Source organism: Plectropomus leopardus, chromosome 24 (assembly GCF_026936395.1).
Source record: "Plectropomus leopardus strain MGB_pleo_1.0 chromosome 24, ASM2693639v1, whole genome shotgun sequence".
Lineage (NCBI taxonomy): Eukaryota > Metazoa > Chordata > Actinopteri > Perciformes > Serranidae > Plectropomus > Plectropomus leopardus.
In genome coordinates this window covers 3,344,460-3,370,599 of record NC_142199.1, presented here as the reverse complement: position 1 = coordinate 3,370,599, position 26,140 = coordinate 3,344,460, and the positions used below count along the sequence as shown (strand labels likewise).

Genomic DNA, 26,140 nt, shown 5'->3' with positions numbered 1-26,140 from the left:
TTCCTGGATGGCAATGAATGCATCGCTCCCTCAGCTGGCCCTCGTGGGAGCTGAAGGCGATAATTATGGAGAGGTATGCGGAGGTAAAGCGGAAGGTTAGCTCATTAGCCACTTCTGGTGTAACAGCATTAGCCATGCTAGCGCTGATCCCCGTGGACGCTACATGGAGGTGCTCGCCATACGCATTTCCATTTTAGTCAGGAGTGATTTACAATGAGTGCGGCAGGAAGGATAAGCTCCAGTTCCTGTATCAACTTCATTACATGCAACTCATGATAATGAGCGTGCCGTGCACAGAAAACAGGTGAAAACACATACGGTGTGTTTGTGCTGCCGAGGAACTGAAGCAGGATAAATAAAAACAGGAGAAAGTGACTAAAAATGAGCCATAAATACATGATAGAGTTTGAGATGCATTTGTTTCTCAAACATGTAGAGCCCACTCATTAGGAGACTTTCGCTCACTAACGTTCGGCTGAGTGACAGAAACACATCGATAATTATCTCAATTTCTTTTTTTCCTCAATAGAAATATAACCATCACTTCATGTTATTATATTATGAGAATTAAACCACCTGGACACTGAGCGAGGGGGGAATAATGCACCTTAATTGCTAGATGTAGGGCTTATTTATTCTTTTCTCCATTAATCTACCAATAATTTTTTCGATAAGTCTTCTAAATTAATGTCTAATTTATTGATTATTCTTGAGATTATTTTTCATTGATCAATTAATCTAAAACTGTATTTACCCTAAAATTTGCCTCATTAATATTTAAATAATTCTATTTAATTATCTCCTCTAAAAATATGACAATAGTGGTATATTTTAAAATTGGTATACCATTTTATTATTTTAAACAAATTTATTTATTTTCAATCTTTTTATTTGTCTCTTAACTGCTGTTTAGGATATTTTATTTATTATTATTTACTTATCATTTTTATCTTTCCATTGATAGGTTTAACCTGCCTCTTTCAGGGTTGTCTGTATGAAAAGTATTATACAAATGAAGTGTTACAGATACAACAGTTTATTTAGCCACATTAACGTGAGCTTCTGTAGCTATTTGGATATAAATCCATCATCCATAAGCTTCTTCTGTTAAATTATTATCAAGAAATGGAAATTAAATGCTATTAAATATGTCTTATTTTTATTAATAAGTGAACATTAAAATGACAGGTAATAATATCAGTGACTGAGGAAGTTTTTATTGGGTCCGAAATCCAAAAATGTTTAATTATTTATGAAAAAAACAACAAAAGAAGCGTGAAATCCTCACATCTGAAAAGCAGGAAATAGCAAATGTTAGATATGCTACGTTTGATCCTCTGCAGTGACAGGAAAGTTTGCTTTTTCTGTGAGATGAGTTGGTTTTTAAAAAAATCTTCTTTTTTTTTCCACCATGCTTCGTGCGAGGCACTGAATGAACCTGTTGTCTGAAACTGAGCGGTGCCCTTTCAGTTTCCACTGAGACAAACTTAAATGTATGTAAGGTGACATTAAACTGACGCTCTCCTAAAGATGGCATGACTCAAATTTAAAAAGCACGACAAAAAGCCTGTCAATCTTTTTTCCATTCGGCCAAGGCAAGCTGCAACAGCTCTATTGATAACGCCTCCGTTCAGGTATTACACTGTGAGAAAGAGCTGCGAGCCATGTGAACTGCAAATAGAGTGCTCCGTTGTAAATACAGCCGTTAAGAGCTCAAATCAATCACTTCTCTGAAAACGAGGTGACAATACGGGGCCGGCTGCCTATAGCGCCGTGTGCCAAAGGTGGGCAAGAGCTGCCCGGCAGTATGGCGGATATGAAGGATATAAAGCAGAGAAATCAATCTTCTGACTAAGTCGCAGCTCAGAGTTCACTAAAGCGGATAATGTCAGCGAGTGCAGAGCCTACACGAGCGATTGTGCAAGGACATACAATAGGGCTTCCACCCACAAGCACACATCCAGGCAATAAAGAGAGAGGGCTCTTTGTCTCTGGGAGATATTTCACGCATAGAAATGTCAAACATGTGGCACAAGCTCACTTTGTTTGTTGTAATGAGGTTTGTTGGAGAGAAAAATGTGGAAAGAGAGACGGCGTTAGGCGACTTTGCTGGAAATGCAAGGTCGTTTTCTCAGTGGTGACGCTTTTAACATATATTCAAATCATCAGGTGCTAAAGGAAAATGTCCGTGTCAAAATAAAACAATGAAACAAAAGAGGAAAATGAAGGACTAAAAGCTATTTATTCTCAATCAACGTGACTAATTAATTGATATTTGCTGATTGTGAGGCCCGCCTGGAAGGTCAGCTCACGCAGGGTAAATGGGCGAAGAAAAACATCCATTTAAACTTCAAATGTAAGAAACGCGACACTGTGAGGCCACTCCGACAATAAACCAAAGCGTGTTTGTGATGTTTAATTTATCGCCTCCCTCAAAAGCAAAGCTCTGACTGTCTTTTACTTCATCAAGATGAATATTTGCACAAAAGCGGGAAAAAAAAGTCTCCCAGCAGAAATGCAATCAGTCAAATCACTCCTTAAAGAATACATGTTTTTCCACCTACACAATTTCCTTTCTTCTCGTTAAAAAGAAATGACCACAAAGCGTTTTATAGAGGCTCCTTTTCTCCCTTCCAGTCATACAGGAGATTTATCAAGGTTAACCGCGACCTACTTTAGCTGCGGACATTTCAGCAATGCCTCCCCTGCAAAACGTCTAAACACCCGACCCACTTCTCAATCCACTGGGGCTTTTTTTTTTTTGAAAAACTGCTCCTCACCCCCTCCTCACCCCCTCCTCACCCCTCGCTCGCTGCCTGGTGGCTCTGAAAATTCACTCTGACATTTTAAATTTTTACATTTCGGGCATATAGCTGATGCTCTTCTCGCTGTGATTAAGCTCCCAAACTTACAAGAATCCACAGTAAGGATGCAAGAAGCACAGAACAATCTGATTAGGCAATTAGACGGGATTTTTTTAAAGAACAATTAGACGGCAAACAGAGGACGTGACTCACTAGAGAGTGTAATATGAAGATGGAGAAGATTGTGAACTTGGCAGAGATGCTGCGACTGGAGATTACTGATTATCTGCTGCCGGCTCTGAAAATTCAATCTTTTGTACGGCGGCCAAGAGGTCACGTTAGGTAGAGGCAAACCGAGAACCTGAATCTGAGAGTTGCAGTGGAGGCCCTGACACCGAGAGCTGGACGCCGAGGGCCATGCTTTCCTCTTTGATAGCGAGATGCGCCGCGATAGAGCCGAAGGCTGACAAATAGCCAACGCGCCGCTGGCCCGAGTTCACCTGGAGCTTTAAAAAGGAAACCATATCGAAATTGATTCAAACTCCCAGAGCTTAAATGTTCAATCACCGTGTGCGCTGAGCAACCTCACAGCAGCGCCGCGGATAATTAAACAAATTATAGCTAAGACACCAGCTGCACAGGTTGCTGTTATTAAGTTACGTTGAAATGTGCCAAATTAAACAAGTCATTCAAAGTTTCTTTATATTTATGTCTTTGTTTTTGTGTGAAATTAGGGAACCAACAAACTTTGAAAAAAGGCCAAATTGTCAGCTGCAAGCTTGTACGTGAACTGACAGCAACAGAAGTGAAAATGCGAAGAAGAAATTCAATCCTGGAAGTCATGACTTAGTCTGTGAAGGCTTATCATGAGTTTATAATACTACACGACAACCATCCATCAATCCTCCAAATGTGTCAACATTTTTACCTCTTATGTCCCTCTGAGAGCTGAATCCTTTCCTTCTTAAAGAGGAACATTTATACTAATATTCAGGGTTGTGTCTGTATTTTTGGCGTCTAAAAAAACATGTTTACTTGCTTTAATGTACAAAAAACACTATTTCCTAATACTGTCTTCTTGTATAGGGCTGTTTTCACCAAAACGCTCCGATTTAGCGTCTGTCTCTTTAAGATCCCTCTGAAAAAAAATGACAAATAAAAGCTACAAAATAAAAATTGAAAACAAACAGACATGGTAAAAGAGGAAAATGACTGAAAATCTGAGAGAAATTAACATTATCAACCAATGTTGCAAGTTTTCCTGATGTTAGCGTGTTGCTTCATGCAGCAGTGAAAGCTATGTAATGTAATCACTTGCAGTAGCACGCCTAGTGCCAACATAAAGAGGTCCGCCTTGAGCTGAATTTAGCTCAAAAGCAGAAAAAAAGTTCAAAAAAGTATTCAGCACGGTCTGAAACGTGAGGGTTTTGCTCACAGGGATTTCGTTTTACCCCATTATTTGAAACTTGAGCCATGTTTAATATAAAAATCGGACAATTTAACATTTATATGTGACAGAAAACAAGAAAAAGCATGACATGTCCCCTTTAAAGAATGCTTCAAAATCCTGAGAAACACATCTGAGGTTTTGGAGGTCTGAATCTTTTCTGCATGAAACGGGCATTTCACTGAAAAACTGCATTTTTTTCCCCATTATTTCTCAACACTGTATTTCTCCAACTGTGAGACCATGAGCAATTTCTCCTGCAGCATTTCCTTTTATGAGACAGTTAAGTAGCCTGAGCTGGCACAAATTCACTTTCTTACTCAAATGACACGCTCTCACTCCACCGCCGCTTCCATCTCAAACACGGGCCAGACTTTCAAAGTGGAAACAAAATTTACCGGAGAGCGCTACATCAGATCCTGTGTATCAGCACATGTCTCTTTATTAGCAAAGTGTGAGTGCTACGAGGTCGGAGCCACGCAGCAGAGATGGTTCTGGTCTGATCTGCAGCCAGGGCCAGTGAGGTGCATGCTGGGTGGGAAATGACCACCAACCACCTGCCAAACGTTGGAGAAATTTCGACTAAGTCATTCTGGCAGGTAGCCAGCTGACGCCCTGGGGGGCTTTGTCCTCTCTACTCCAAAACTAAAGCTGGCTGGTGAGACAGATAAAGTGTCTGATTAATTTAGGAATCCTTGAGCTTGTGAAGCAGGAAAAACAGTTTTGTTCCTTTGAGTTTTCACAGCAACACAGAGAGAAACAACATCTGCCAAAGAGGCTGCATCTTAGCCTCACAGTTTTGAACACATATCATGTCTTTATATAAATAAATGTATACTTGGCTCGTGTCCACGGCCAGTTGTCTTAACACCACAATGATTCAACTGTTTATTTGCTTTTTCCTTTTTCTGCCACATGGGAAGTGATTCACGTGTCTGGTTTCACTGATCTCTGGTTCGAAAACACGACGACAGTCAGCTTAAAAAAATGCAGAAATAAATACATTTGTGTCGTCGCAGTGACCTTGATCTTTGACCTTAAACCACCAAATTCTTATCGGTTTGTTCTTGAGTCCAAGTGGACGTTTGCGCCAAATTTGAAGAAGTTGTTTTTCGGATTTTGTTCACAAGAATTAGATGAATGCAAGGTCACACTGACCTTGACTTATAAACAACAATTTTAATTAGTTAATCACTGAGTCCAACGAAAGTTTGTGCCAAATTTGAAGAAAGTCCCTCGAGATGTTTCGTCTCAAGAATGAGACAGACAAGGTCACCGTGACCTTTTATCTCATGATTATTTTTTTCGATTAGTTGACAAATCTAACAATTAATTTATCATTTTCTTCTTAAGATTATTTTTAATTACTTCACTAATTAAAAAAATAATTTATAGAAAAATAAATATCAAAAACTTGTGTAATTAAAATTTTAAATAATTGTATTTAATCATCTTCTCCTAAAAACAATGGCATTAGCAGTATATTTTAATTTACTCTAATTTCCAAAACAATGCTGTGTTATGACATTAATAATAATTATTAGTATCATAACAGACCCTATTTGTCTGATCAGAAAAATACTGCACCTCATTTTCGAAAGGATTCCTGTGGCATATATGTTAATTAAATCCCTGACTGTATATCACAGCAGTCATGTCCCTAAAAAATCTATATTTATCTTTGAGGTAATTGAATTCAAACTATGGTTATGACTTGGATTTATTTTATCACTAGCAAAGGTATTTCTTTTGTGTAATTGCGAGAAAATTCAATGCTATACAGACTACAGCAGCAGCCACACACTGTTACAGAGGAATGTAATGTTAGTTTAAGCCGGTTTCTCACTCGTGCACAGCAGTTTAAGTAAACTGACAATATTAAACAGTCGGATAACAACGTTAGGTGACAAATGGCGTAACGTTAGTGGCACTGCCTTGTAGATTATCCTAATATATCATGCCTGGGTGGGGACAAAAAGCACACAGGATGTCTTGCTGCCGTCTAAACAACGTGCTTAACCACATCACGCGTCGAGGAAGTCAATAAAACTCCCCACGCTTAATTACCCCCCAAAATCTAATCAGTTCATCGTTGAGTCCAAGTAGATGTTTGTGCCAAATTTGTAGCTATTTCCTCATGATGTTCTTGAGATATCACAAGAATGGGACAAAACACGCAGGCTCTGGCCGCGGCGATCACCGACACAGAGGCGTGGAAATTGAAAAGAAAGGAAAATAATACAGGGGAGTTTATTATCGGTCAATAACTGCATTAAAGAGTGACATTTCAGACGCAAGAACTGTCCATCGGGCATATTTTGCCTGACAACTGCTGAGGAATACAGGAACTAATATCCAGTTTCCTCTCTGCGACTGGTCACAGGGCAGGCTGGCTGCACTCTGCTCTGGAGCCTCATAATGAAAAGGCATTTTGGCGGGCCGGGCCTGCACTCGAAGTAGGTAAACAACTCATTCATCAAGGCTTTTTTTGTGCGCCTGCCAGGAGCAGGGATTGTTCGTTATGATGGAATTTGTTTTAAGGATCAACTTATCATCCGCGTCCAGCCAGAGATGAAATAGATTTGAGGTGATGTATGGTTGTTCGGGGCGCTGGTTTTGCGTGGGAATATGCGCGACCAGCGCTAAAAACAAATGTGAGTGATGATCTTTGAATAGTGTTGAATAAGGAAGTTAGGGCCGGGGCCAGGGGTCAAAACGCTGTCTGCAGAGCTGGCCTCCTGGCTTCCCAGCAACACTTGTTGTTGCTCCTGATGCAATTTGACACTCCTCCCCCACATAACTGACTCAAGACACAACTAAATACAGCACGAGTGTGTGTGAATAACTGCATCCAGTTAGTAGAAATCTGCTAATCATAGTAGTGCTGTAACACCTTCCTGCATCCATTGGATAAAAAGCGGAAGTTTACGTCTGAAATAAGTCTTCAAAATACTCTGTGCATGGTGTGCAGTCGAAGAAGAGGCAAGAAAATAGCAGTCAAGTTTAGACTCTGTGTGTGTGTGTGTGTGTGTGTGTGTCAGAGAGATATGGAGGGAGTGAAATTGAAAGATTTGACATGGCTTCAGGGTGAAGTTGGGTTCAGGCAACATATTTTTTTAAGCTGTCAGGATCGGCTTCAGCTCTAATCAAACCTGGCTCCTCTCCCCAAGGTGGCTCATTAAACAGATAAATAACTGTCACCTGCATCTTTTTAGGTTTAAAAAAAATCATAAAAGCTACATTTGTCTGTTTGTAATTTCCCTGCAGGATGGGGCAAACACATTTTTTTGACCAGACAACAGCGTTCAGAGTAAACCTGCAACGATAATTACGTAATTATGTGGAAATGGCACCAATTATTTCTCTGTTTGTCTGTTTGTTTACATAAGAATGTCCTCAATATTTTTGTCGACATGATGTTTGAATAACAGTTTTTCTGACATTTTTAAAACTTGGTTGTAGCCTTCTACCTTTACTTTTTTCTTCTCCTTTTTTTGCAGAATAAGTGGAAGTGGAGTTAACTACTTTTTTTAAGTCCCAATTTCAATGTCTGACTGTTCTTGAGAATTAAAAGTCAACTTTAAAAGTCTGTACCTGCATTATTGTGACATAATACCATTACGTCAGTGGCATATAATGGTCGTAAAATGACAAAAACATTATTTATTGCAATATTTCGGGGAAAATATGCTGTCAAACATCAGTATCTATGATGACAGGCCTCAACAAGAGCAATAAAACACTTCCATCCTGATGACAAACCAACAGGTGCAAGAAACGTGGGTACTGCGGGTTACAAATGCATCCCTCTACTTGCCTTTAGGGCAGCCTCTGGCTGTTTTTACACCATTTATAGCCTAACGCAGGCATCAGAGACCAGGGGCGGCATCTGAGACCCCGGGACCACAATGAGGTTACCACCATCTTAGAGCAGGCGGCAGATTCTCAAGTCCCATTGCACAAAGTTTGATAGTGCTATATCAGTGTTTTTGTGATGTGAGAGCTTCATCACCCTCAAGTATCTGATGGTGATAATCATGAAAATGATTACAGAGGAGATGTGGAGAAAATAATGAGATGGGTACAGAGACAAAGGAGTTTTGTTCGTTCTCGTGGAAAATGTGGCAAAGCTGTGTAATTTTATTAATTTCATATTTTCTCCAGCAGTCGTGGTAATCTCGCGGCGGCGGCCGAATGAACAGAGAGGTAACAGTCTTGTCTGCACACCGAGACGCTCAGACACTATTTTACAGTAGACGGTAATTTTACAGAGCAGCCTGCTTCTCGCCGGAGTGCTACATTAACGCTCAATCAGATGGTGTCGTGACATGGCAGGGGTGGTCGGGTTTGGCTCGGGTGAGCTGGTCACAAAGACCGCAGTCTTTCCACGGCCGGGAGGAGGGACACGGCGAGGGAGGGGGGGTGGGGTGGGGGGCATTAAAAACCACAGCACTCAGCAACTGAATCCAATCCCTTTAATCCCTGCTGGTATGCCCGAGCGACAAACGCCCATTGGTCTCCACCTCAATTAGCACTGATGGGGCCGGTTGCCGGACGGGTCAGGAGAGCGCCTGAGTCTCTCGCCGGGAATCAACGCCCACTGCACAAGGAGCACATACCCTGTGTCCTCTGTGCGTAATGGGCTGCCGTCGCCCACTGCATACCGTACATTCTTCACAGGACGGGCAATTTAAAACTCCTCGTTATCTCTCGCGGGGTACTGCAGAAGCAAAATCCCACTGCTCCCCCTCAATCCCCTCTGTGCTTGAATTGTTTGGATTTATTTGAAGGGTGTGTTAAGTGCCACTTGGGCTTTAAGCTGAACCGTGTATTGAGTTTGCAGTGATATTGCAATATCACAAAGTCTGCAGCATGGGCATTTCAATTCATTTTTATAAAACAAGCAATCAATAAGTGAAGAATGGAAGAGGAAGCAGAGAAGAAGACTGGCAGACGAAGCATTGCGTATACCGCAGGGCAGGGACACTCAGCCTGCTTCGCCCGGGGGCCACTTTTGCAAAATGACAAGAGGCCAGGGGCCAGTCGCAGCAGCCACAAACATTGACTCTATTTTAAAACATTTCTCAGATTTTAGGACAACTATAGGATTTTAGGACATTTCTAGGACTTTGGGATGTTTTTTGTTGGGACATTTCCAAGATTTTAGGACATTTCCAGGCTTTTAGGTCATGTACAGGATTTCAGGATAATTCTCAGATTTCAGGACATTTGTAGGCTCCTAGGCTGTTTCTATGACGCACTTTTATGCACTCTAGCACATTATGAATACTAAAAGTACAAAAACTATTCCTAGTGTGAGTCACTTTATTCTTATTGTAAATTCAGAAATGGCTGAGGGGCCACCCAGCACCCTACCGGGGGCCAGATTTGGCCCGTGGGCCTAAAGTTGAGTATCATTGCTCAGGATGTAGATTGGTCCTTTAAAAATGCAGTCCAGTTCAGTTAGAAATCTCCCAAAAATCCACTGCTGTAAAGCCACTGAGTGTGCCTCAAGCACTCATCACAAGGCACCGCAGGCTGAGAAGAAAACCTTTAAAAACAGTATCATCATTCACATCACTTATACCATTATACTGCCAAGGTAATCAAAATATGATATCGTGTTCAGCTCTGGCAGCTTTGCTCACATTAGAAAACCAAAAGAAAGTCTTGTACAGAAATACACCGTGTTCAAGGTTAGCCCACACTTGATCACAGGCTGCCGATGTGTGCAACTAATGCGCCGCCCCATTCTGAGTCATCTCACGTGGCCCCCTCCAAGACACGTCGCCTGCCGTTCAATTACGTTCACTGTTTGCACTCGCCTCGGCTTCACATTTGTACAAGGCAAACCAATAAACGTTGGGAGTCAATAAATCCCTCTTTCATCCATCCAGCCTTCAGACGACCTCGTTGACTCCTGGCTCATCTTTATATTTAGTGTAAACTAATGACACATACTGGTCACGAGGCCCCGCGCAGCCAAAATAAAACACCAACACTTGTGTATTTTTAATTGAGATTATATTACAGGTGCTGAGAAACTGCCTCCCCTGGTGCAGAGAATGATTATAATGTATTTCTGCAGGGTTTATGCTTTTGTTTATCAATGCCAGTGATGACTCGATGATTGCCAGGCGCTGCTGAGAGTTCAAAACTCTCTGCACGGGAAGGAAAACTTGTCAGGAGACCAAGAGTTTCAAGACTGAACAAATCCCCTCTCCACCTCACTGGCAATTCAGATAAAGATTTGAGCAACAAGTGAGCCACCAGTGTCAAAAGACAAGTCAGCTACAAGAGCTGAAAAGCCTTCAGTATTCAAGACACACTAAAAAAGAAACAATGAATGCATTTACCTGCACAAAATGCTCAGTTTTCTGCCCTTTTTCCTAAAAAGACAATAATACTGCTAAGTCTTTGCAGCATGCAGTATCTTGTATCCTAACGCAGCGTGTCTGCAGGTGTAAGACACACACATTTAAGGCTTTTTAACCCTTTGAAACTGGAGTAAATGTGCCTGATTTATTTCAAAAACATGGGGGAAAAAACAAGAGATATAAAAAAACCAACAAAAAACAGAAAAATTATAACAAAACAAAAAGTAAACTGAAGAAAATTGCTTAAAAATTATAATAAATATGTAACATAATTTCTATATGTAATTATGATAACTAAAGATGTTTTTTTTTACTAGCTTTTTGAAAATCATTTTCCAAATCTGCTAATCTCTTGTGATCTGTAGAACATTTCTTGCTCATTGCCTTTTCGCCATGTTTTTGAAAGAAACCAATTTGCTCAAGTCGTGCAAAATTTTGTTCATTTTTTTCTTTGTGTCGATGTGATGCGCTGTGTGCTGCATGTTTGTATAATGTGCTATGTGAGTCAAATTGAGTTCATTTCAGATGCCAGTTGCAAACGTCAACTGTACCTGCAATTGAAAAATAATTTAAAAAATATATGACACTTGTGTAAAAAGTGTAATCTTAGACTTAAACCGTAGCTTTTTTGACGTTACAAACACCATTATGAACACTGTCCTTTCCTGCATTGCATTATCTCCAGTATTTGCATAATATTTCACCGGAAACAGTATGCAATACATGCTTCATGCTAAGTGTTTTTGTGCGCTAAATAGCATGTTGGTATGGAATTTCGGACGCAGCTGTAGTCCGTTACAAGCAATTGTATTATTCTGGCCTTCAGCAGACATTCCTGTCCTGATTTACTACCTTCTCTTTGTAAATATGTTATTTGTGTTGATTACAGGACAATAAATGTCAAAGCAAAGACCTGTTGATGTCTCTGCAGGTCACATGGCCGCTGCTCGATGCATCCTAAATGACATTTGAGGTTTGTCAGATAGTAACACAAAGTGACAGCAACAATAATGGCCGGATAACGAACCCGCAATATCACGAGCAAACAGTGTTCACCCCGGCCCGCCGAGTGCCCGAGACACCATTACCCTTTAGTGGTTTCGGTGATAAGAGGTTAGAGCGACCTTCATGACAGTGAGGAATCTTGGCAAGAGACGGACGAAGACGAAGAGGAGGAGGAGGAGGAAGGAGGAGCGTAAAGCAGGCAAGGACCCTCGAGAGAGCCTGAAACAAGAGCATGATGAATGTACAGCTCGCAGTTTTTAATCAAGGATCAAAGCAGGGCCTCTCCGTCTGAGCAGCCAGCCTGTCTAGACTGAAACTCTCCCAAGCACATAAAGCAACATCTGCAGGATGCATTAATTACAGTAAAGGACCGTTCTGGACCGTTCTCCGGGGTACCGACACATCAAGTGGTCCCGACCGTAATAAAATCATCTTGTATATGTGAATACGTCAAAAAAGCTATTAAATCTATATTTTGAGACTCCAAGAGCTCAAGTTCGTCACCTAAAATAAAAAGGGCCACACACTAAAGGCGATGTTGTTTTTTCAACCTTGGACTTCCCATCTTCCCCATCATTTGTTTTAATTTGAGTCAGTAATGGATACAGGGGCAATTCATCGACTTCCCATTACAGAGGTGCGCTCGGTCTGCATTTACATTTTAGGCTTTTAGCTGATGCTCTTATCCAGCATGACTTACAATAAGCTGAGCCGGTAGGGTTTTGCTCAAGGACGCTGGCGCTGACAGGATGAATGCCTGTAGCGGAAGTCAAACATGTGACCTTTCGGTTAGAGGATGGACTCTGTGGCTTCTGCTCGGCCCTGCTAGCACACCTGTCTCAATTCATCAAGTACAGTCACAGATCAGAAGTAAAAACTAAATATTTTGTCCCATTAACCCTCTGAAACCAGGACCGACATCCATTTTTTTGTGCTGCTTTCATACACGACTCAAGTATTAAATCCTTTGAGCTCAGGTTTAATTGGTGTGATTTCTTTCAAAAGGACAGAAAAAAACAGCAGTGAGCAACTTGGTAAGAAATGTCTGACAATTTGCAAGAAATAAGTAGATTTAGAAAATTAACTTTAAAAATGCTGTCAAGTTTAAAAGAAAAAAAAAAGCTAAGAATATATTTTACAATATATTACAGAATACTTATAATTTTAAAGGAATTTTTTGTTGTTGTTTGCTTTTTCTAATGTTTTTTAAACTAATTTTCTGGTTTTCTTGCTATTTTTTGGGTCATTTCTTCTTTTGTTGCTCATCTCCTTCTACCCATGTTTTTAAAGAAAACAAGCCTGGTCTCAAAGGGTTAAAGCACATTTGTGGTCACCCATAGGATCCTAATTATGTGCACAACTCAAATTTTACACGCATTACCCCAATTTACTATACATATACGTGGTATTTTGAGCCCTGAAAAGGTGAAAATAATTTATCTGTCAGCCCCTTGACTTCGATTTGTGCCAAAATTTAATGGGTTCCTTCTCGGTCCATGCTACACCCTTTCACCACCGTGAAACTCAGACCTGTAGTTTGTCATTATTGTTGTTAAGTGATTAATAATAATGGCTACAGTATCGAGCAAAATCATGAGGAGACAGTGGTGCTCAAACCAGCTTACTCTGCCTTCTTCCAAGCCTACACCTCTGCTTCCTCCCAGGAGGTGAACTCTGAATTAAATAAATATGTATGTTATTTTAGTCGCCTCGCTGCCCCTACCACTGCCGTTATAAAAAGATTCAGAGCCTTACAGCATTTGCGAATAATCCCTTTGCATTTGCTTTGACCTGTTTGGTAAGATTTACTGCACCGGCCTGGTGTCAGCCTCACACTAAACTGGCTTTCAAATGATTTCCTCTAATTACTTAACCTCTGTGCTGCTTTTTCCAGTGTACTGTCCTGTGTGGCAACAGCCCAGTGATACCAGGAGCACGTTGAAGCAAATCGCTGCTGCTGCTGCTGACGAAAATCCCCTCAATAGCAATTATGTTGTTTTGATGATTCTTAATTGTAGTGAAAGTTTAGATAGTCATTTATGTGGCGAGTGTGTTTTAAGAGGCTGCCCAAGGCCTTTGAAACCTGTTAATACATCTTTGCGTGATTTTAAAAAGGTTACCTGCATTGCCTTTTACACATAATAAACACGATCAATCAGGATTTTCAATGCAGTTCAAAGACCAGAGAAAGTTCCCCAACACATAAACAAACAGAGAAATAGTGATTGTAACTGAACTTTCCAAAGGTCACCTGCACTGTGCTTTCTTTCCAGTGGTATTTAGTTTCATTAATGCCTGTCTCATGCAAAATAACGGAGATTAAGTCGACCGCAGTTGATCAAATTTGCCAGAAAAATAATGGAGAAAACTTTGGCCCTTTGATGGGGTCCATGGAAAGCTCCAAAGTTCAGTATTTTGTGGAGATTATCATTGAAGTCTACTTTGAAAAACACCACTATTATGCATCATTTTAAAAAATAAAAAATAAGAAAAGAAAAAAATAAATTAAATAACAGATAGAAAATATTAGAAAATAAATATCTGAAAATAATTATTTAATTTTTAAATATATATATAAAGTCAATTACATCGAACACTTTTCACACCATTACCTACTTTTTTTTGTAATTTTTTAACCTTTTTTTAACTACTTTTCAGGAATTTCTGTTAAGCTTTTCACTATTTTCTTGCTAATTTTGGTTATTGTCTTGTGAAGTTCCTCACTGCTTTTCATGTTTTTGAAGGAGATTATGCCAATTTGCTCAGGTTTTAAGTGGTTAACTGCTAACACTGTGTGCATATAAATAAAAGCATCACTGCAAACTTTATCCTCAACTGCATAATGCATCCAGAGACTCCTGCATCACTAAAATGCACACAACAAAAACCACATTCATGTCGCCTGTGTGAGTACTAAACACCTGGCAGTGGTCTAATTTTAGGAGGGTCATAATTTCCCCTCCCCAGATCTGGCAACATGCTGTTTTGGTCACCATTTTACCTCTGTGAACATGAACGAGCACAGCCCTTTTGTTTTTATGATGTTAAGGCACAGAATGATACACGGCCCTGGAAGGAGGCAGTCTGACTAGTTGGGCCCGATGGGAAATCGAGGCTACATCTGGCCTTAACAAATACACCTGTGCTTTTGGAGCCTAATGCATAATTCAGGGGAACATATTAGAAATAGATAGGGGGAAAATGGGACAGAGCTGGTAGCCGGCCTCTGACCGCTCCAGGAAACACCCAAAACACTGCGGCAGAAGGGCACAGGATGGTTTGGGAGAGTGGTTGAGTCACAGTCAAAATGTTTTCAATGTAGTGACGAAAAACAAACCTCGTACGCATTAAAGGAGACCTGTAATGCTTTTATTTATTTTCTGCCTGATATGACGTCATGGTGTCACATGTATGTTATGAATGTGGCCAGAGTTTTAAAATAATTTCCAACATAACTCCCCATCAATATAATCAATGAACAGTTTAATTACTTAAAAAAGCATCTGAAGAGGACTCTAATTTGCAAAGACTTAATTGTGCGATTTTTGTTCTTCTTTTTATGAGCATCTTCATATGTCACTTTTGGCTTTTTACCTCTCCTGTGCAGTGATTAAACTTTTATAATTTTCCTTTTCTGTCTTTTCTATACATGTGTATGTGCAAATACACTAAATTAAACTGAAAATGCCATGGTAGAAACCCACAACACAAGTATAAACCTGAAAATGAGCATTGGAGATCTCCTTTAATTTAGGCACATTTTGTACTGCTTTTTCACGTTTGAAAGTAGTTGAATGTGATGTACAGAATTACATGAAAAAAGCAACCTTGGGCAAGATCACACAAAAAAACTATTCAGATTGCTAGCAAAAGCAATTTGCTTTCCACTCTTTGATTTAACCATCATTTCAGTGCACTTGTCATGATTTTAAAGTCTTTAAAGAGTAAATAATTTGCTCAGGCAGCCTGAGTAAACATTAGTTTTAGTCAGCAGCTAGGACAGTTTGTAACAGCACAGTTTGCCTTTATTTGAGCTCCAGATTTTTAACAACTGAACATGGTGTTTCTAGGTTTTTAGTTTTAAAAAAAGAACACTTTATATGTATTCTTATGATTAATTGATTTTTAGAAAGGGGTGTCTTTTGCCAAATGAAGGCAAAACTTTCATAGTTTGAATAAGGTTGTATTTAAATAGTACTCAAACCGTGCAAAACATATTAATCAATAAGAAATGACTTGTTAGTTCTAACTTCGATTTTAAAGGTCAGGCGTTTTCACATCTTGCATGTGCTCGTGTTACAACATCTACAAGTTATTTAACATTTTGAGGTGTGCAGCCTTCAAAAGACGGGGTCCAATATCACATCTGTGAACCATAAAACACATCTAAGGGAAAAAAAGTGTTGCAACCTCTGAAGGGAGGTCAGAGCTCGGAGCTCAGAGCTGAGAGACATTCAACGTCTTGCTCAAAAGGAAAAAAAAGAAGCAGCTTGGCGACTGAGAGACTTAATCTGCTGGCAAGGAAGTCAACCAAGTGGCCCAGTTAATGCAACTGGTAAATGTTAGTTTCCCCCAGTTCAATGGGACAGAACGCAGCCTGGTCTGATGACTGAGCTCAGATACCGTTTCAAGTTGATGTGTAGCAGAGCTGAAACTGAATCATCAGATCTGTTGTGCTGCTGAGGATTAAAAAAAACAGAGCTGCTTCATCCTCGCCATATTGATGTAACCTTACACTGGTGTGCAAGAGGATCAATGTCTGTGTGAAACTGCTGCAGTGTACAAAAAAGGAGGCCAAATGTGAAGGCAAAGCACCAGACTCGACTTATCAGCCTCAGTGGTAGATATATGCAGAAACTCAAACAGCCATTTCCCCTAAATTACCATCAAAACATGACTTTTACACTGCGGTTTGACCTCTGCAGCCAGGGGTTGATTGCTTGGGACGCATTCAGATCATGTCAGAGAAACAGGCCAGGGTCTTGTTGCTTCAACTTAGACCCATTTATACTCATTATCTCATTAGAAAAAATGAGACGGTCAAAGGGTCAAACAGTCATATGACGGGGAAATGTTGCCGTAATCAACCGTATAAAACATACAGCTTGTTTTAAGTGTGCATAATTAACTGTGTTAGCATGGCTACGATTGATCATGTAGGTTATTATGCATGTGCTGACACACGTGTCTGATTTCTGACACTTAATGGGCAGTGGTGGAGGAAGTTTAAAAGTCCTAATATCACACCGCAAAACTACTCTGTATCAAGTTAAAGTCCCAACATTAAAAATAAGTGAGTATAATCAGGAAAATATACTTAATGCATGAAAACTAAGAGCACCCTCATCAAAAAACAGACAAAAAAACCTGCCCAAATTCAAAACTAATAAAAAACAGAAAAGGGAAAAGGACTTGAATGTTTATTACTGTTTATGTTGATTAAAATAATTACCAAAGTCACCAATTTAATAAAAACAGAAAACACCCCAAAACTCAAACCTATTTTTAAAAGAAATTACCAAAAATTAATATTTATAATAATTTTGTCGATCAGCTAAGTGATTGCACTCTCCTCATGTCTGTAAAGTAATTTGTAAGCAAACTTTTCAGCTGAATGTAATGCAGTAAAAGTACAATATTTCCCTCTGAGATGTAGTGAAGTAAAAGTATGAAGTGGGATGAAAAGAAAAGACTCAACTAAAGTACAAGTACCTGAAATTTGCACCTATGTAAGTAAGTTAGTTACATTTCAGCACTGCGAATGGGAAACATCGAGGCTAAAAAATATCAAACTGCTCCAGCGGGGTCGCACTGTAGCTGACCCCTGCATTTGGGCTGGGCGATAAAACAATAACGACAATTATCTCCATAATATAATAACATAATAAAAGTTTGATAAATCCTCCGTATAATTAAACCACCCATACGCCCTCAGAGGGGGGCGGTAATGCAACTTAAACGACAGTTATCAACCAAAATTAACCAGAAGAAGACAGTAGCAGCCATAGAAGAAGAGGACGGCGAGACAAGGGGACCCACCGACCGTCCACCTTTCGCCGGCCACTTATGCGTACGCGTTTTTTGATTCAACATTAAAAGTTATTTTAGTACTACACTTTCTACACAAGTCATATAAATAATATATTAGAAAATTAACGTGACTGACTAACCGGCTATTTCATATGACGATGTAAAAATGTCAAATATTAGCACGTGTAAACATGATTTCTGCCCTGGTCTCAGCAGAAAGACTTCTTCACAGTCTGTCTGTTGTTACTGTGTCATTTAAGAAGTAGCAAAAAATATAAACTGTGGGTGTAAAACTTAGTACAGAACGTACTGACCACAGATTTATTTCGTCTATTTTATCTGTTTCCATAGTCACTAAAAAACCTTTAACATTGTTTCTATTGTCATGGTTTTGAATCTACCAAATGTTACATTTTGACAAAAAAAGTTTAAAGCACAGTTATCAATATGACGAAAACCAGCCTTTGAACTTTTAAAAATAATGATTAGATTTTTTTTGCAACGCACGTGTGTGTAAAAAGGACGGGTATGCGAGGAGACAATTTCAACCGTGTTGTGCAAAATTGCCTCGTGTTGATAGACGAATAAAGAAACCTCCTTTATTTTTCTTGTAACTTTGGTTCAACATCTGCCTGCAGAGTTCCCTGGAAATAAAATATCGAAGGAGCCTGTTTTCAAACTTAGCCCAAAGTAGCAAAACATGCACAAGAATCCCATTTACTATCCTGTCACATCAACACTTTGGCAGACAACCTTGACCCGCCATGTGTTACAGCAGCATTTACACATGCCAGCATGGATCAAAACACCAGGCAGCTGCTGAATGCAACACTAAACCAGGTCAAATTTCACATCTATGCTTGTTTTATTCATGCATACCGACACCTTCTATTCCAAAAATAAGAGCGTATTACAAAAGCAAGTCATGTCTGGTTTTAAGGCTTAATTAAGCAACGGTGAATATTCATAAATACTCAGAAATCTTGTAAAGGAGATCTCATAAACTGCATATGGCATGCTAATGCTGAACATTAATTTATCATTTACTGGCAAAAATACTGAACATTTTCTTGGCACAATTGCTTCAAACATTAATATTTAAGTTTGAAAGTGTTGACAAGGCTAATATGTATGACGTTTAAGCAGAAGTTTAAACTCAGACCAGTCAACCAGGGTTGGAAATTAGCTCCAGCAAATCTTGTTAAATATGCAAAAGTGGCTGCTAGATTTGCTTCACTCACCTGCCAAAAAAAAGGTAATCTATTGTGTGGCGAATTAAAGTTTATCACCAACCCTGTCATCGACTAGTCTACAAGAAAAAACTAAAAAAATCAGATAAGTGAGCACAATTTAATCTAAAAGATTAAAAATTGTGCGAAAAAATATTGCATGTATTATAAGAGTCATTTAACATTAACTGCATTTTACAACAGCTGAGTTGTCTTTTGCTGAAAAGTGTAGCATTATGCACCAAAACATGACAATAATTCATAAAATAAAAGTTCTTTAGGAAAATAAAACTCAAATGAGTTGCTAATGACGATTCATGTCTTATTGATTAATTTCCCAATAACTTATCATGATGTTCAGGCCCTAAAATGTCGTGAAAAGTAACATTCACAAGTTCAGAAAACCCATGATTTCAAAACGCTGAAGATATTCCCATAACTATAATATAAGATTAACTGGCACTGAAACCAGTTATCAGTTTTTCATTTTTGGCTTCATCAAAATTTTTGCATATTAATTTTGTGTCAATTAGTTAGTCGACTAACTATTATTTTAATGTAGATCAATCTTAATAGATTAGATGTTTGGTCTACAAAATGTCAGAAAAGGTGAGTTTGTAGTATAGTTGTAGGAGTAGTAGTAATAGTTGTTTAGTTGTTTCATCCATGACCCAAAAATATTGTCATAGAGGAAGAAAATCACCAGAAAATATTCACATTTCAAAAGCTAAGATAAATTTTTTTTGACATTTTTAAAAACAAAAAAGATTAGGAGATTAGTTGGCGATTAATTTAGTTTCAGTTTCACATCACTGTACACAAATTAATTTTTGGTTGCTGGACAAAACACTATCGTTGTCAGGTGAAATGTAACTGTTACTGGAGCTGTTCGTTGCCAAACAACTGCGGTTCTTACAAAGAGGCTGCATTTCGAAGTCTTTGAATGAAAATCTCGACGTTATCTTGAATATTTTGGCATGTTGCAATAGGCCTCATCAAATAAAACCACTCTGGGCTAAGTGCCCTGCCCTTATCAGAGGTTTCTTGGTGTCGTCTTGAGCTGTGCCAATTCAACTTGGATTTCATGGAGGATTATTATTCCACCTCAAGTAGGAACCATTCATTTCCCCACTTCACACAGTAATGAGCGAGAGGAATAATCATCTGCTGCGCTGTGCAATAAAGACAGCACCTGGCTTACACTCTAACCAACCCCGACTATTACCGTATTTGAGAAGCCTTTTAATTTCTACTCAAACGCTCAAAAGACACCCCGGGGCTCGCCGTATAAGGACAACTCTGCTGCGACTTGAGATTTTATTTTACCTTTTCCATTTCTCAACTCTTAATTGGAACAGTTTTTTTATCGGTGCAGTGGACGTTTTATAAGCATGGTCACTTCGAAAGAGCACAGAAAACCAGTTTGCACAAGCATTTTAAATTTAAAATGTTTTCTGCTTGAAATCAACACATTTTCTAGTAATCTAAGTTCTGCTGATGCACAACAATCTGACAACAACTCTGCCTTCAAGTCTGATTTTTTTTTTTTTACAGATTATTCTTTCAACTCATGCAATCTCTGTGGTTACGCTAAGCCCCACCTCCTGTCAATCACAATCCAGGCAAACCAACAACAGAAAATTCACACTACAATACTAGCTGTTAGCAGCATGGACCTGTTGTTTTTTTAACCCGCGGAAACCTGGCAGGACATCACATTTCATGTGCTGCATTTAGATGCCTTTAACGTGTTTAAACCTTCGAACAAGAGCAAACTGAATTGACTTCTTTGGTGTTTGATGTCCTACAAACTGCAGAAATTAGAAAAAGGAGACAAGAAAATGAACTAAAAATTAGTTAAAAAAATAAATTAATTAATAAAAAAGATGGAAAAAGTAAAATATAAATAAGTTAATATACATTAAAGTTAATTACATTGACATTTTAGCACTTAGGTTAATAATTAAAAAATGTCTTTTATTTGTTTTTATTAGTATTATTACTATAATTATTAACAATTTTCAATGAATTTTTTTCTATTATTGCCTTTATTGTTATTTTAACTTTTTTTCCGATTTGTGCTAAATTTCAGGTAATTTTCTTGGCTTCATTTATTTTTGAAATAAATGAAGCCAATCTTTGCAGGTATCAAAGGGTTAAAGGCACTGGTTTACAAATCGTCACCTTTCTGTCATGTGAAGAAATGTAGGTATTATGATCTCCACTCGCATTTAGACACTGAGATGAACACTGGCGGGTCTTAAAGGTACCGCTCTGGTGTTATGTAAGGACAGACTGTGTCATTTGGGGAGATGGAACCGGTCCAGTGCTGCATGCATTCAAACATCAAGCCCATGAAATCAGAAAAACCATGATAATTTCTACATTTAACCCGAAAACAAAACATTACGCGTTTAGTCGAATCTTAAATTTAAGCAGGATGAGTTGTTTTTTTTGGCGGTTTAACGCTTTAACACCTGGATAAACAACTTGTCCTGCATTTAGGCTCCTTTGACAAGCATTTAATCCTCTAAAACAAGACAACATTTATTAGATTTCTTTCCAAAACATGGAAGAAAAGATAATGATCAACTTTGCAAGATATGTCCAGCAAACTGCAAACAAAAAAGGACAAGATGACAAAAAAGATGTCCTTAAAATTATTTGGGGGTATTGTTAGATATAATGAAAAGCGAGGGAAAATGTCGACAAGAAAAAGGATGTTTTTCCTTAGGGTCATTTTTTTTGCTTGTTTTTTTTTCTTATTATTTTTAGGTAATTGAGCCATTTCTTGTTAAGCTGCTTGTCGCCTTCTTCCTATTTTTTTTTTTTTTTTTTTAAAGAAATCTCATCAATTTGCTCAAAAAAGCAACAGGTTCCTTTATTCACCTTTCTGTGATGAAGTAAACATCACAACAAATTCAGTTATTATGATCACAGTTTCAGTTTCCCACTCGCCTTTAGACGAACACTGCCTGGTCATAAAAGTACCATTTTGGTGTTATTTGAGGATAAACTGTGTCATTTGGGGATATGAAACAGGTTCAGGGCTGCATGCAGTGGATCATCAAGCCGAGAAAAATGGGAAAAATCATGATAATGTGTAAATTAAATAGATAGATAGATAGATAGATAGATATACTTTATTTCTCTGAAAACTGAGAAATTGGGGTGTAGCAGCGCCATGCAGTAAGAACAAGAGAATAAAGAGCACACATTATTAATAAAAAAAAAAACAAAAAAACTAAGAGACTGTACATATATACATATATACATGTGTAAAGCATGTGTCAAACCTCAAACAACACATTGCATGTCTATATAATGATCCAGTCTGGTTTAATCTTCAAAAATAAGTAGGATGAAATGGGTTTTTTGTAGTTTAAACCAGTACAAGCAGATCAAACAATACAATTCTTTTGCCCTCGATGCTGTGCAAGAAAAAATAGCACTGCTGGGTTGACCCTTTTCAGCTTATTATCACCTCACTGACCCCGCTGGCGTTCACTGTGCATCCACCCCTGGGAAATGAGTCCACATAAAGAATGTGCACCAGCACGGAGGCTGGAAATTGCTCTGCTGCTATGAGGTTTGACACTTAACGGTGTTATAATAAACATCGTAAACAACTGAATGTGCTGCAAAAAGGTTGAGACCACCCACACTGAGTTTCCCCTTTCTTCGTATATGAATCAGACTTTCCATGACCTTTTAAGCCATTATTATTGTGCATTACAGGTGACTGAAGATACAAGATTTTTATGCCCCTTGAAAGTTGGACATCAGTTTTCTTTTGCTGTCTTTCACAAGCGATTTGACCCTTTACAACCAGAGCAAATTGGTTTGATTTCTATAAAAAACATGAACAAACTTTGCAAGAAATGTACCACAAATTACAAGAAATAAGTTAAAGAAGACAAGAAAAAAAATAGTTTTAAAAAAGAGGAGAGGATTATTAGAACATTATGCCCAAAAAATAGGGAGAAAGTTCCAGAAAAATATATATTCATATAATCATTTTATAGTTAAAATTATATTACAGAAAAAATATAATCTTTTCAAACATTTTTCAGCACTTTCTGCTTGATCTTTTTTTCTTATTTTCAGGTTATGCTTTTTAAAAACATTTTCCTGAACAAATTTTCACTAATGTTTTGGGCATGTCATGTTAAGTTGCTTATTGCATTCTCCCATCTTTTTACAAAAAAAATCTTAACCAAATTGCAAAGAGGTTAATACTCTCTGAGGTAGCTTTACGTTGTTTTCACACAGTCCAATATTATCCTTTCTCCTACTAACACTAAGCTTAAAACCCCAGTCTGTACTGGTTTGTCCCAATTGGAGCCCCTCAAGGACCCCTTGAGATCCACAGACCCAAACTTGGGCTCAATTTCTACAACATGTGCAATGCATAACCACACATGGACGATGCAAAAAGGGCATTTATAATGAGGTGGCAGGCAAACTGTGATTTTCCCACCATCCTACAGAAGTGTACTACATCTGTGATGTTCTACTTATGATCGGCAGGCCAAATCTGGCCCCCGATAGGCTGTCAGGTGGCCCTTCAACAATTTCATATTCATAACAAAAATATATGGGAACTGTTTTGGTATTTTTGGTATACAAAAACAGCATCAAAATAGAGCTTATTTATAAAACAGGCAGAGGAGGGTCCCTAATGTGCTCAAACCCTGTCCTTAAATCCTAGAAATATTATAAAATGTCCTAAAATCCCAGAAATGTCCTGAAATCCTTGGTACATCCTAAAATCCTAGAAATGTCCTAAAATCCCAGCAACATCCTAAAAGCCTAGAAACTTTCTAAAATCCTTTAAAACATCCTTAAATCATAGAAATGTCCTCCAATCCTAGTAACATCCTAAACGTGCAGGATATCCGAGCAACTCCCTAATATCCCCAAAACGTCCTAAAATCCTGGAAACATGTATGGGGCTGCAGCGAATGGCCCCAAGCCTCCTGTCATTTTGCAAAAGTGGCCCCCAAGCAGAGCAAGTGGAGTATCCCTGCACTACATTTTCCACATAAAACAACGAGCTATGCATTGCACTCTGCAGAGGTAACAATATGCATTACAGTGGATTTTCCACAGCTGACAATAAGCCATGCATACCCCGCTCCACACCCACCTGAAGAGCAGGAGATAAGGAAAACGGCGAAGGCCAGTTTGGTGGCGTCTCCCATTTTCCATCCGAATCTGTTCCTCTGACTAGAAAGAAAATAAAAATAAAAAAACACCCCAAAAATTGCAAAAAAGACTCAGTCAAATTAAAAGTCAAGCTGCTCCAGAGAGCACTGTCTCTGCAAATAGGACATCTTTAAAAGAAATATCCAAAATATCCCAGGTAATGCAAGTCCAAAAAAATATGAAGAGGAGGGGGTTGAGGAAGAGGAGGGGATGGTTGGAGGTATTTCCAGGTTTTACAGACAAGCAATGGAGGGCGACTTGTTGGCATTCAAGCCAAAGCTGTCGTGTACTTGCCACAGCATTGTGTGATCAGACGTGTTCACCTGTGCCTGTTTTTGGTGTTTGACCTGTTATTTTCACAGCACCGGAGCAGAGAGCCGAGCCACAGCCGGGCAGGGCTAACATCCATCGGACTGGAAATCGAGCGCACTCCGCTCTCTAATCAAACTTCTCCTCGACAGGCTCCGTCGCATAGCTTTAAAACGTTAAAACAGGCGCTGATATTAGCATTTCTAACATCTCACACGCGAAGTAGTTGCTTCAAAACATGTATTGCTGCTGTTATATTCCGAGTGGAAGCGTCAGTTTCGTCCGACAGTCCGGCGGAGCTGCCCGGCCAAAACCAAGAGCTCCGTCCGCTCCGACAGGGAAACAAACAACCGATTACGGGGCTCCCCTCCGGCGCGTTAGCCCGCTCCAAAGTGGGCCAAACAACCTTCCTCCGTCGAAATCACTCGAATGAACAAGTGCGATGGCGATCGTACGTTAGCAATAACGCAGAAAGCTGCCGTTAATCCGTGTAGCTAACGCAGCTACCGAGTTCAGGACGAGCTGCTTTTCCAGAGTCCGTCTCCTCCTCGCCTCCTCTGCTCGGGACAATTTCAAGATGGCGTCACTGGCCAGCGTCAACGTACGCGCGCTTGTACGTAAAGATTCCGGCGAGGCGTTTCAAAATAAAATGTGCAATGGAATGTGTGTGGGCGTTTATTTTTAAGTACCGTTGTCATAATTATGAACACGCGTTTTTAATATTTGATAGTGTTAATAAAATGTCATTTGATCCCACATCATTTAAAGGGAATTTTACTGTGTTTTATACCTAATTATGCACACGTTTGATTATTGCAACTCATTTTATCATATTATTTTATAGAAAGTGCTATAAACATAGTTTTTTTTAACATTATTAAATAAAAAAACAGAGCCCATTTTGCTGTTTTGCCTTTATTTTTACCTAAAATATATTTATACTGTGATGGAGGTCATAAAACTTGATTTTGGCACAGGGCCAAACCATTAGGTAACAGAAAAGGACCATCTTTGTTGATATTTTGTAAATTTGTTCAAGACTTTAGACCACTAGCAATGGTAATAATCCACCATTAAGACAAAAAAGGGAATATACAATACATCACTGGATTACCAACCAAGCAAAGTAGGGCTATTATTATTATTATTATAATTATTATTAAACACTATAAAAGAAGAACATTTGCACACACACACACACACACACACACACACATATATATATATATATATATATATATATATATATATATATATATATATATATAAATTAATTTGATACATTAGTACATTAGTCTTATTATTATTACTGTTTAGTTGGGTTGTTTGACTGTTTTTAGGAATTTGCACAACACCAACATAGCTCCTGCACTGTTACCAAATGGTATGTTACTATGTCAAAATCTAGTTTTATAACCTCTCTTACAATGTAGTTATGTTTTTATTTATAATAAAGCTGAAACAGCAAAATTTGGGGGCTCCTGACTGATGATATAATGGGCACTGACATTTTTATTGTCTGACCACGGTGATGTAAATCATTTTACATCAAATTGATTATTAATTTGCCAAATTCGGATTAACCATTCACAATCAGTGGTATGGTAGTTAATGTTTTCAATCTTACATGTTTTTATTTACTATAATTGTGAAGGCAGAGTTATTTATTTCCGGTATCAGCTTGACCTACTTTCGCCAACTTGATGAAACAGCTTTACGAGATGGGGATTG

At 38.7% G+C, this 26,140-nt stretch overlaps 1 protein-coding gene across 2 annotated transcripts in view; it reads right to left on the bottom strand.

The window, feature by feature from the left end:
* The window catches only part of LOC121963066 (activin receptor type-2A), a 57,698-nt gene extending 32,711 nt beyond the window's left edge, over window positions 1-24,987 (bottom strand). For both annotated transcript variants that reach the window (XM_088074768.1, XM_088074769.1), the window contains exon 1: window positions 24,042-24,987. In XM_088074768.1, the coding sequence (XP_087930894.1) occupies window positions 24,042-24,096 (55 nt within the window). In that variant the 5' untranslated portion in view covers window positions 24,097-24,987. The remainder of the gene's footprint in view (window positions 1-24,041) is intronic.
* Between the last annotated feature and the right edge of the window lie 1,153 nt (window positions 24,988-26,140).